General features: G+C 33.7%; 1 protein-coding gene across 1 annotated transcript in view; it reads right to left on the bottom strand.

Moving 5' to 3' along the window:
* Positions 1-234: 234 nt before the first annotated feature.
* Positions 235-13,100, bottom strand: part of LOC140959544 (DNA (cytosine-5)-methyltransferase CMT3-like) — a 17,096-nt gene continuing 4,230 nt past the window's right edge. The window contains exons 3-20 of the mRNA XM_073417439.1: positions 12,727-12,834; positions 12,532-12,651; positions 12,358-12,457; positions 6,532-6,719; positions 6,334-6,399; positions 5,986-6,243; positions 4,719-4,777; positions 4,551-4,617; positions 4,141-4,470; positions 3,924-3,992; positions 3,759-3,845; positions 3,583-3,670; positions 1,831-1,949; positions 1,626-1,730; positions 1,476-1,519; positions 1,320-1,389; positions 1,126-1,229; positions 235-541 (exon numbers count right to left, since the gene is read on the bottom strand). Of these exons, the coding sequence (XP_073273540.1) occupies positions 376-541; positions 1,126-1,229; positions 1,320-1,389; positions 1,476-1,519; positions 1,626-1,730; positions 1,831-1,949; positions 3,583-3,670; positions 3,759-3,845; positions 3,924-3,992; positions 4,141-4,470; positions 4,551-4,617; positions 4,719-4,777; positions 5,986-6,243; positions 6,334-6,399; positions 6,532-6,719; positions 12,358-12,457; positions 12,532-12,651; positions 12,727-12,834 (2,148 nt within the window). The 3' untranslated portion in view covers positions 235-375. The remainder of the gene's footprint in view (positions 542-1,125; positions 1,230-1,319; positions 1,390-1,475; positions 1,520-1,625; positions 1,731-1,830; positions 1,950-3,582; positions 3,671-3,758; positions 3,846-3,923; positions 3,993-4,140; positions 4,471-4,550; positions 4,618-4,718; positions 4,778-5,985; positions 6,244-6,333; positions 6,400-6,531; positions 6,720-12,357; positions 12,458-12,531; positions 12,652-12,726; positions 12,835-13,100) is intronic.

Raw genomic sequence — 13,100 nt, 5'->3', positions numbered from 1 at the left:
TCAACAAGACGATTAGTTATCTAGACTCTACTTTCAATAGAAGCTTTTGGGATGAGATACAAAATAACATAATTGACATTTTACCAAATTCTTCCGTGAAATGGTTGAAAACAAGTTAATAGGCGAGTTTTGACCATATTTTCCATAATCTACTCTACATCCAAAATATTTGTATTCACATTTTGACTAATAAAACTAATCTGACCGAAAAAAAGTCAAATGATACAACCAAGATCAAAAAATAGGTTGAACCCCATATGTCACATTTCAATGTTGCTGAATACACATAAAATATTATAGTCAACATCATATCCTAAACCTCTGAGATGCAACAATGCATAATCCGTTTTTTACACCGAAACTAAAATAAATAAATCATAACATCATAATACTTGGGGAAGGTAAATCTCGATTTAGAGGAAAATCTTCAGGGAGCTCGAATAAAGGTCCTTCTCCGGATAATCCTCTCATTGCCATAGCCAAAGAATATCCTAGTGCACGTGCTACTGGCACAGCGACAGCATTTCCAACTTGAATGTATCTAATTATATTATAAAGACAATATTAAAACTTCAAGCAATATTCAGGAAAAATTTACATTATATTATAAAATAAAAAACTATATAAAAATGTCGTAAAATGCCAACAATTTCCTAATTAAAACCAAAAGTTCTGAAAATTGTGAATAAACATCCTTAGTTGTTATATTATAATTACAAACCCAATTAATAGATTAACACTTAAAGAAACCAAATTTAAGAATAAATGAAATATTTTTCAAGTCAAGAACAGAATCTCAAAATCACAAATTATGTGGTGGAAAACTTTTACCGATCAGCATCAGGTTACACGCAAAAGAAAGGAAAGGATTGGGGACAGAGTTTAAAAATGTTATACTATCGACTAAATTTATATATAAAAAATTTAAGTCAACTTAAAATTTTATCTGTAAGAAACTTTTTTTTCATTTTTTTTCATGCTTAAGTTAGTCTACAAAAAGGGTTGATATTTTTTTCCACACTTTTTCCCAAACCAAAACTTATTTCACGATTCGCACTTCATCCATGCTTTTTTGCGCATTTTAGAACACAGGTTGAAACTACTAGTAATATAAAACGAAGTCACCTTTCTTTCACGGGACCAAGGAGTTTATAATAATCAGGAAAGCCTTGCAACCTAGCATTCTCACGCACTGTAAGGACCCTATCTTGAAGAGGATGTAATATGACCTGGAACAACAGGAAAACTTTATGTTGCAATATTGCACAACGCTTATAATCTAGGGATGAGAATCTATTGATTAAGAAATAGATGGTTACATGATTGTGTGGTTCTGCCCTGGTAATAACAGTAGGCACAATTTCATCCCACCACAACCGCCCAAAGGGCCTGCAGCAATTGAAATATCAGTTCACAGATCAGGCAAACTTTTTCCAGAAAAGACACTTAAAGCAAACCAATAATTGCTAATTTACTTCGATGAAGTTCCTCTCACAAAAGTCATCGCATAATCTGGGACCTGTATTCACCGAGAGCAAATACAATAAAGTTAAATTTGTCAAAGAGCCACTGGTAACAACTGGCTTATATACCGACATAAGAAAACAAATAATACAAATAGATACCAAAGGCTTCCCAGAAGACAACAGCACTCTTTGTACATCAGGATCCCATTCAACTTTCTTATCAGCACGAACACGTACACCAGGCAGATCTCTGAAGTTTGCACCCTGGAAAAAGTTGAACATTTAGGAGAATACATAGTCAAGATCAACTGTGAGAGGTTTGAAAGATTACCAGGCAAAAATATTTTTAACGGTTTGGTGTTACCTTCTTCTTTGGAATCTGACAAACACGTTCATAATCATCCGGATTTAGCTGAAGAGGGCGATGATCATACAAACTGTGTTCTGTCACTTCAGATTTGAACGTCAAGCAGCCAGGCATCTCTGTAATATAAACGATAAAGATCGATTGAAAAACTTACATTTTCCATAACAAGGTAAAAAAGTTTAAAAACATTACAGATCCAGTTTGACTGAACTCAAAAAGATTTGAGGACAATAAAATGAACATATAAATTTAACCAAAACTTATAGGAACCGATGCAAGAAAGACAATAAACAATTGATCAAAGGCTGAGAGAGATTACTATTTACACATTTTATTTGCATGGTATTGAAGGGACATGGTAAGGAATTGAATTATTTAAAATTTCACATTACCTATATATAAGGCAAACTTTAGCCTGTTTTATAGATTCAGGTAAACACACACACACATAAATTCAAATGATTGGTAAGATATGAATCTAAGAAGGCAACTCAGTCATCACCAATGTTAGATCCTTGTATATATAAAATATGAAATTCATTTTAATAACTATAGAACTTTAAAGCTATAAAAGAGCAGGTCTTAGGTTGAACATAAAATCATAATTCTCATTCTTAAATACTCAACATATAACAAAAAATAGAGAAGCGACGACGCATTCAGGTTTCGATGTGCTGAGGCGTAGACATCAGAAAGAAAGAAAACAATTATCTCTGACTTGGGAAATAAAGTTTAGCACTCGAGATTGTATCAATGCAATTTTAAGTTATGTGTAGTTCAAATAAAAGATTAATTACATATATCTCCTCGAGATTGTATCAATTATAAAATAGTATAATTTCATACCCAAAATTTAAAAATTACATGCGTATTCCCAAGCACCACCTTTTACAACTATGCTATCAGGGAAAATCGTAAGATAACCATATACCTCAAAGAAGGCATATGTATTTTTTAAGATAACAGGTGTAAATACAAGATTGGTACAAACCTTAAATGAAGTATACGTAGTTTTAAAAGTTAGTCATATGTTTTTGTAATTATTGCACACCTCAAGGGAACATACCTCAAGGGAGCTATATGTAATAAACACATTTTCTACACATTATATTATGAAATTATATTATTTTATAACACCGTTATTGTAAGTTGTCTAATACCTGTGATGGTTGGCTTGACAACTCTCTTTGCCTCGTTTTAGATTAACATGTAAGAAAGCAGGACTAGAAGCTAGAGCTCAGGTGGAGAGCAGTCATGGTTTGGATTAGGCTTAGTCAGGATCTTACTTTTCCTCCAATGTTTTATAAGACTATTTCCATATGTTATATTCTGGGATGTACTATTAATCAGTATTTATTCTAGAATTCTTAATTCTATTCATTAAAGACACTTATGTTTCTCACCAATTCTCAAGTGAGAGACCTCTTGTTGAGTTTAATCTATTTTGTTCAATTATTTTTAGTTCAGTTTGTTCGAATTTACTTGCAAATTTTGTCCTATTAATTAAATCAAAAAACACTAAATTATATCATTTTATTTAGTTTACACACTTCAGTGACTCATTTGGTAGAGAGAGCTTTGATGTGTTCTCAACAAACATGTTAGACTTCCGAATAGTCATGCTAACATGCTCAAAATTAGATCATTTTATTTAGTTTACCGCCTGCCAAGATGTATATTCACCCTCGTCACTAAAAAAATTAAGCATAGTAATGAAATTCATTAAAATTCAAGGATGTTGGGATTTACCAATCCTCCGCAACCTTATTAATTTCTGAAATTCTGTTTTAGGCTCTGAATTATAAGATTGTTCATCACGAGACTCATTGTTCTCCACCTGAAACAGTGACATGGAAAGGAAAGAAAAAATAGTTCATGAAAACTTAAATAAACAAAGTAACAAAATGATAAGCTTGAACACGTACAGGTGGAAGATCTGATATGGCATCACCAAGAAAAAGCTCTTTCTTCAGTTGGACTTGATAACCTTCTTCATGACAAACCACATTTGCCTGCAAGTTTATATAATATTCATTATGAAACAGAATGTCGCTAAATCTAAATTCTATCCCCTAACAAGAAAATCCTACCTCAAACTCTGTGGGACTGTTACCCCTAACAACAACATTATGTGTTGGCAATGGATACTGGGGCAATTTCTGTTAAGAAAACAAAGTGGCATGAATAATTCAAAATTGATAAAACAAAAGTTCGATAAAAATAAATGACACACAGGATGTAGGAAAAATTGAAAGGTAGTTATCGAGAAACATAAATAAAATACAAGAGAAATATGAGAAGTATTACCTCAGTATGAAGTGCACCCCAAATAAAAACTCGCATGCGATATTGTGGCAAACCATAAGAACCAGCTACCATCATTCCCATTCTAGCTTGATAATCCATTGCAACAAGAGATCCCAGTGCATATCTTCCGAGAAAACCATTGGAAAACTTGACAAGATCAACAACATTCTCCATTAACACAAACTTTGGCTTCAAATAGGCCACAATATCCATGAAAACAAGCAGTTGTCTGTTTTTTGAGTCTTCAAGGGGTTGATCCTTATTTCTAAACCTATTGAAGCCACTTATGCCTTGGCACGGTGGCCCGCCACACACAACATCAACAGTTCCCTTCAAACATTAAAAAAATACCCATTATTAAAAAGCAGATACCAGTTAATAAAGAGTCTATCGAAGCAACAAGATCTCACAGGTAAAGGCAACATTTTCGACTTGTAGCCTGTTGACACAAATTTCCACAGCTTTTCTTTGCAAGCACTAGTAACAAGCCATTCAGTACAAATACAATAAATTAGGCAATCATAGAAAACAATTAAAAATAAAATTATCATTAAACACTACTATTGCTATATGTATACCTTAAACCCTCCAAAGGTTCCCATGTGTCATCCTCAGCACCATAACCTTTCCATCGTATCTAAACAGAATGGAAAGAGAAAAGGCAGAAATTATGTCATAACAGCAAGCATAAAAAGATCTCCTGAAAAGTTTATTTAATGTTATAAAGCAAGGAATATCTTAATCATAAATGAGAAAATCATAATTATGATACCTTCTACAAGGCGCACATATTTTGTGCCTAACCCAGAGACAAAAAAGGTGATAGGCATAAAATAAAATACATATAAAAACACTGTATCCAATTGTGAGACTACTTTGCAGTCTAGAAGTTTAATTATCTAGAACACAGTCAATGAAAAAAGACAATGCGAATCAAAGAACCTAGTATCCCAAGGCTTTAAATGCAAAACAAAGCACACACTTGACAAAAATAAAGCAGGACAACAAAATATTCTCAAAAAAAATAAATATCAAATCAAATTTCTTTTAAAATGTGATACATGAAATATCAAACATTTAAATTCTCAACATCTTCACCTTCGAATCTACATAATCATCTTGATCACGCTAGGTTAGGGTTTTGTGAGGCCCGGGACCGAAGAGAGCAGGGGTGATTGCCGGTGTCATGAGGTTGCATGGACAATGAGCGACTCCTGGCAGGCTTCTAGGCGAAAGAAACATGAATGAACCGATCTCGCATCGGAATGAGAGGGATTCCAAAACTGTTCAGATATGGGACTGTGAAGTTGAAGATGGCTTACAAGATTTGATTGGTACTACTCATATCAAGAAGATGCATCTTATTTTCGATAGCTTATCACATATGAACTCCAAAGTTAAGCGTGCTTTACTTGGGGTAATTCTAGGATGGGTGACCCCTGGAAAGTTTTCTATGGTACGTGTGAGTGAGGACATAAGCATGCTGGAAAAACTCGTCTTGGTACAATGAGGACAATCGTCGAATCTGGAGCGTTACAGGTTTCATCTGTTCTTTTTTTTATTAAGAAAACTCTTTCAAAAATTAAAAGAAATCCAAAGCATGCTTATGCGCGCTTGGATGCAAAGTGCAATACGATTCACAGAAATGGTGCACTTTGAAGTACGTTTTACTGAGCACCCTGTGCTTCGCTGCAATGTATACTTAAGTGCACGCTTATGCGCTTTTGAAAACTATGATCCAGCATGGAAGAATTTGTTTGTCACTTCTCAAGGAGAATAATTACTTACATTATTAAAATAAGCTAAATGCCTAGAAAAGAATGTCAAGAAATTTGGTTTATTTACCTCAAAATAAAGTCCAGGTTTTTGGTTATCATTTGGATCACCGTAACAAATAGATAATATCTCTTGTACTTCATATATTTCAGATTCATTTCCACCAGCATTCTCTTCATCATCGTCGTCACTTTTATTCTCTTCAATGTCATTGGAATTTTCAATTTCACTAGACAAGCTATTTTTATCTAGGGATAAAAATGAGGCACAAAGCTTCTCCCATTCTTTGAGCAGGTGCAGAAAATCCTCTGCAGATTCATTTCTAACCTAGATCATCCAAAACCCAAAAAAAAAAAAAAATTTACAAACAAATAACAAACTGTAGTTGATGCATACATGGAGCTTAATGAAATGAACCTGAGTTTCTGGGTGATTTAGTTTGAGACTTTCACAAGCATATTGGTTAATATCCACAGCCCATTTCTGTAAGTTAAAAAATTCAAGAGTTTTTGAACTAATAAAGAGCAAACTTATTGAACACGAGAGTAACTATTCAAATTATATTGTGATCGGTTCAAAAGTGTAGTTTCTCTATAAGATGACACAAAGACTCACAGTAACAAGTCTAACACCACAGATATTAGAGCCAAGGCAAAGCCCAGTAGACATGGCACCACATCCGGAATACAGATCTAAAACTGTTCTCTCACTACTATGTTCTTCGACCTCGGAAAAATTAATTGTTTCCGCATCAGCATCACTAGAGATTGTAGAATTAGATTCACTGCTTTTTGTAGAACAGTCTGCAGAGCAAGAATGTACTCAAAAGTGAATTAAAAAAATTCAAGTCTATAAATTCATCAAGACAAATTATACGAAATTTTTATATATAAAAAAACAAAACAATGTAGTGTGCAAACGCAAGCATAATGCGTTAGCATATTTATTTTTGCTCAACTCATTTCAATTTTACTAAAACATCTAAACCATTACTAGGAATGAAGATAATTATATTACAACTACTCATTTATTTTACAACCAAAAATATTCCTAGAAAAAGATGCAATGAAATTCCTTGTTATGTATTGTGAAGTGAATGGAAATGTACCTCAGAGAGAAAAAGGTTTAATTTTAAATACAAGAGTTCAGTAACAGTTTCAATCAACTAAAATGTTGCTTTAACCTCTGATAAAATATTTTTAAAATAGAGAAAACCAAAGAATTATTCATAACAAGCAAAGACCAACTCTGATAATTTGATGTCGAACTTAAAATACAATTAACTTGTGTTTTTATGTGTGACTAGGATATCGTTACGTATAACTCATAGCATAACATGCATTGCTGTGGTGCAAACTACTAAAATACAATGGTAGTAATAGTTTTCACTCAAAATAGCAAGAGAATCGAGCAAGGCTTTACAAAGATTAATACCATCGACTTTTATATCAACTTATGATACTATTCCAACTATCATTTCATCTGGGAGATTCACATGCAGTTCGTATACTATTTGGTTAGAATTTTTTTAAAAAAAAATTGTGGTTTTTTAAGTAAACCTTGACATGCAGATTTGAAAGGTTTCATATGGTTAGACAGTTAACATAAAACAGAGAATAACCAACTAAAAGATTTTCTAAAAAAGTATCAATATAAATCTTAAAAGAACAATTAAGAATAGTCTTTCTATTAGTATTTATGTTTATTTTACTAGTTTAGTGGTTAGTTACCACTACTTCCTTTTCTTTTGGGTTTTGTTATTTGTTGACTTGGTCTTTTCAGCACGTTGTAGATTTGTTTAGATATTGACTATTTTCACGTTTGTTCAGTTATTTCTATTTGCTTTGTAAGGCTATATAATAGCCAAATTTGTGATTCAATAAAGGTGGATTTCCTCCAGATTCATTTGTACTCTTTCTTCTGCTTCTATTTTCCAACATTTGGTATCAGAGCTCGGTTATAGGGGCCTGATTAGCTAGAAGCAGCAGTCTTCTACATGTGTTCTACTTGAATGATGACGACAGAGAGTTCATTTTTCCAGCCAGCTGTTCCGAAGTTTGATGGCTACTATGATCATTGGGCAATGCTCATGGAAAACTTCTTGCGTGCAAAGGAATATTGGGGACTTGTAGAGAATGGAGTTCCTGCAATGGCTGAAGGTGCTGTTCTAACAGAGGCACAGAGAAAGCACATTGAAGATCAACAGTTAAAGGATTTGAAGGCAAAGAACTATCTGTTTCAGGCATTAGATCGTTCTATCCTAGAAACAATCCTAAACAAAACGACTGTGAAAAATATATGGGATTCTATGAAGCAGAAATATCAGGGTACCACATGGGTGAAGCGTGGAAATTTGCAAGCTCTGAGGAAGGAATTTGAAATTCTTCACATGAAGCAGGGAGAATCTGTGAACGAATATTTCTCTCGTACTCTTGCAATTGCCAACAAAATGAAAGTCAACGGTGAAGATAAAGGAAATACTGCTATTGTTGAAAAGATTTTACGATCTATGACTTCCAAATTTGATTATGTTGTCTGTTCCATTGAAGAGTCTAACGATTAAGACACTCTAATCATAGATGAGTTACAAAATAGTCTTCTGGTACAGGAACAACGCATGAGCTCTCATTTGTTAGAAGAAGAACAAGCCTTGAAAGTTACTCATGGAGATCACTCCGGAAGCAGAGGTCGTATGTGGATCTGAATAAATGTCCAACCCAAGAGACAGAGGCAAACTATGCAGAAAATCAAGAGGAGATGTTGTTGATGACATATGTGGATCTGAATAACACCAATAGAGAAGATACGTGGTTTCTTGACTCTGGATGCAGCAATCATATGTGTGGAAAAAAAGATTATTTCTCAGAATTCGATGGAACTTTTCGAGATTCAGTGAAGCTTGGGAACGACACGAAAATATCTGTATTAAGAAAAGGGAATGTAAGGCTGAAAATGAATGAGATGGCACAGATCATCACTGGAGTCTTTTATGTTCCTGAGTTGAAGAATAATTTACTGAGTATCGAACAATTGCAAGAAAAAGGGCTTACCATTCTGTTTCAACATGGCAAGTGTAAGGTATGCAAAGATTGTTTGGTACAAAAACAACACAGGGCTTCAATTCCAAAGAAAAGTAATTGGCGAGCTGCTGAAATTTTACAGTTAGCACATGCAGACATTTGTGGACCGATTAATCCAATCTCAAACAACAGGAAAAGGTACTTGCTCACTTTCATTGATGATTTTAGTCGAAAAACATGGGTCTATTTTTTGGTTGAAAAATCAGAAGCGTTTGCTGTTTTCAAAAGATTTAAGATTCATGTTGAGAAGGAAACAAACTCATTTATTAGATGTTTACGTACTGATCGAGGAGGCTAGTTCACATCCCAGGAATTTGCAAATTTCTGTGATGTTCATGGTATACGACGACAGTTAACAGGTGCATACACACCACAACAAAATGGAGTTTTGCAGAACGCAAGAATAGAACCATTATGAATATGGTTCGTAGTATGCTATCAACGAAAAAGATTCCAAAAACCTTCTGGCCTGAAGCTGTAAATTGGACCGTGCATATTTTAAATCGAAGTCCAACTTTTGCAGTACAAAACAAAACTCCAAAAAAAGCTTGGGGTAAGCTCAAACCTTCAGTTGACTATTTTAGAGTTTTTGGATGCATTTCACATGTTCAATGTGCCTGACAGCAAAATAACAAAGCTTGATGATAAAAGTTTCAGTTGCGTATTGTTGGGAGTTAGTGAAGAATCAAAGGCTTACAGACTCTATAACCCCATTTCACAAAAGATCATAATCAGTAGGGATGTTGTGTTTGAAGAAGACAAAAATTGGGATTGGGATAAGAAGTATGAAGAAGATATCGTTTGTGATCTAGAATGGGGTGATGATGGGGAAGAAGCAATTGAGCATGAAGAATAAAGTGATAATGATGCAATTGAACATGAAGAAGAAAGTGATGTTGCAGCCACTGAATCTGATTTATTGATACAAAATAGAGACAACCCTTCCACTTCAAATGCAGTAGCAAGAAATAGAAGACAGCCTGTTTGGATGAGAAATTATGAGACAGGTGAAGGACTTTCTGAGGAGGAGCATGAAGTCCAACTTGCTATGTTTGCAGCTGCCGATCCAGTTTGTTTTGAAGAAGCTGTTAAAAGTGAGTGATGGAGAACAGCAATGGATGCTGAAATGGAAGCAATAAAGAAAAATGGTACATGGGAATTGACAGAATTACAAAAACAATTGGAGTAAAGTGGGTTTACAAGACTAAGTTTAATGAAAATGGAGAAGTAGAAAAGCACAAAGCTCGGATTGTGGCAAAGGGTTACACACAGTAGTATGGGATAGATTATACTGAGGTTTTTGCACATGTGGCACTTTGCAGCTCAAAGAGGGTGGCCCATTAATGTTAAACGTGAAATATGCTTTCTTACATGGCAAATTGAATGAAGAATTCTTTGTCGAACAACCTTGTTGTTATGTGCAAAAAGAAAATGAGCAAAAAGTTAATAAGTTAAAGAAAGCCCTCTATGCGCTCAAGCAAGCACCCCGTGCTTGGTACAGTCATATAGAAGCATATTTCATGAAAGACGTCTGTTAAAAATGTGACTATGAGCATACTTTGTTCATCAAAACTAACAAAAAAGGTAAAGTTTTGATTATCAGTTTATATGTTGATGATCTAATCTTTACAGGAAATGATGAAATAATGTTTGCTGAGTTTAAACATTCCATGAAGCATCAGTTTGATATGACTGATCTTGGAAAGATGAAGTATTTTCTTGGACTTGAAGTCCTGCAAAAATCTAATGGTATTTTTATAAGTCAAAAAAAGTATGCTTTAGAGGTACTCAACAGATTTGGAATGGATAACAGTAATTTTGTTCTTAATCCTATTGTTCCTGGTTGTAAGCTTGTGAAAGATGAAGGAGGAGCTAAAGTAGACAAGACTTACTAAGTCTCATGTACCTCACAGCTACTCGACCAGATCTAATGTTTGTAGTGAGTATAATTAGCAGACATATGGAGAATCCTACTGAGTTACATTTACATGCAACAAAAAGAGTACTACGGTATCTAAAAGGAACAGCTGATTTTGGGATTTTCTACAATTAGGGAGGAGAAGATGAACTGGTTGCTTACACTGACAAAGATTATGCTGGAGACTTGGAAGATCAAAAGAGCACCTCAGGTTATGTTTTTTATTAAGTTCAAGGGCAATTTCTTGGTCATCAAAGAAACAACCAGTAGTGAGTTTATCTAACACAGAGGCAGAATTCATTGCAGCAACTTCATGTGCATGTCAGGCAGTATGGTTAAAAAGGGTATTGGGAAAGCTAGATCAAAATCAAAGCAGGTCATGTATTATTCAATGTGACAATAGCTCTGCAATCAAACTTTCGAAGAATCAAGTAATGCATGGTCGAAGTAAGCACATAGATGTGCGTTTTCATTTTCTTCGAGATCTTACAAAAAATGGTACTGTGGAATTAGTATATTGTGATACACAAGAACAGCTAGCTGACATAATGACTGAGCCACTCAAATTGAATACCTTTGTCAAATTGATAGAACAATTGGGAGTCTGCTCTGAAACTGATGTAAACTGAAGCTTGTAGTGTTCAGTTTAAGGGAGGAAATATTAGTATTTATGTTTATTTTACTAGTTTAGTGGTTAGTTACCACTACTTCGTTTTCTTTTGGGTTTTGTTATTGGTTGACTTGGTCTTTTCAGCACGTTGTAGGTTTGTTTAGATATTGACTGTTTTCACGTTTGTTCAGTTATTTCTATTTGCTTTGTTAGGCTATATAATAGCCAAATTTGTGATTCAATAATGGTGGATTTCCTCCAGATTCATCTGTACTCTTTCTCCTGCTTCTATTTTCCAACACTTTCGAATATAAAAAAAAAAAGTATTCCAAATTGCACAAATAAAAATAGATGAAAACAATTACAAGAATTTAAGACCAATAATTTGTAGAAACAATAAACCCTCGAATAAATCACTAGTTACTCCAAATGAAGTCAATTCATCTAATTCTAAAATATGAATAAATAATCTTAATAAACTAATGGATACTTGAAAGCATCAACTAAAAATAGATAAATTCTAAATGATCATATTTTCTAATTCATCAAATTGTTCAACATCCGCCAATGTTGTACACTGATAAATTGAATAAAGTACTGCACATATTTTTGTCTGGTGGTATAGAATATAGATACCATTGTATCAAAAGTAACAAAGAATTGACTTCTCCAATCATGCAATGTGGTTGGCTCAATTCTTCCTACAAATTGTTACACATCGTTTTATGTTGTGCGGTTTGAGAAATTTTATGCTGTGCGGTTTGAGAAATTTTTTAGATTGTGTTTGTATAATAAATTAAATATATCTTTGCAGTGGGAAATCGATGAGATACCTGATTGTATATTGACAAAAGAGCAATATGGAACTAAATATATCTTGTTGTAGTAATAATCAAATGATGGATCAAGATCTTTCTCCTCATTTAACGTTGCCTGCAGATGCACAAGTGTTTAGTTTCTATCACAATTGTAAAAAGTGTAATCAACTTTACTGGCATAGGACTTACCTTTGGTGGCAAAAATACAATTTTGAGTTTTTTAACAAGGCAATCAAGAGGGTTGTCATCCTTGATCTCAGAGAAGAATATTTGTTTATCTTTGATAAGGTTACCACAGTCTTTGATAGTCTAACCAAAAATTAAACCAATTAAAAAAATTCCATAAAAAATATACTAAAACACCAATTTCTGATAATGTATTACCGTGTCCACCGTCCTATAATACCATTGTGCCATAAATTTTAGAGAGCCATCACGAGCTTCGAAGAACTCTATTATCTTACAGATGTAATTGTCTTTCCCTTCATCAGCCTGAACCATATTTCATCGTATTAGTACTGTAATAGCTGACAACAAGTTATGCCTAAGATTTACAAAGAAAGCTAAGCATTGTACCCTCATAGTACAAAAATAATAATATGAGAGAACACTAGAAAAATGTTCTAGCATCAAATAATGATTTTTTGGAAACATAACTCGAATTTTAAACTATACTTTCAAAATCAATAGAAAAAAGGAGAATTGTTAGATTACATGTATTTCCCTTTACAGTTAAGTACAAAATGTGAATATATATA

This window comes from Primulina huaijiensis, chromosome 15 (genome assembly GCF_012295235.1).
Source record: "Primulina huaijiensis isolate GDHJ02 chromosome 15, ASM1229523v2, whole genome shotgun sequence".
Lineage (NCBI taxonomy): Eukaryota > Viridiplantae > Streptophyta > Magnoliopsida > Lamiales > Gesneriaceae > Primulina > Primulina huaijiensis.
Note: the sequence above shows the minus strand (reverse complement) of the source record. Positions and strands in the feature narration are given on the sequence as shown.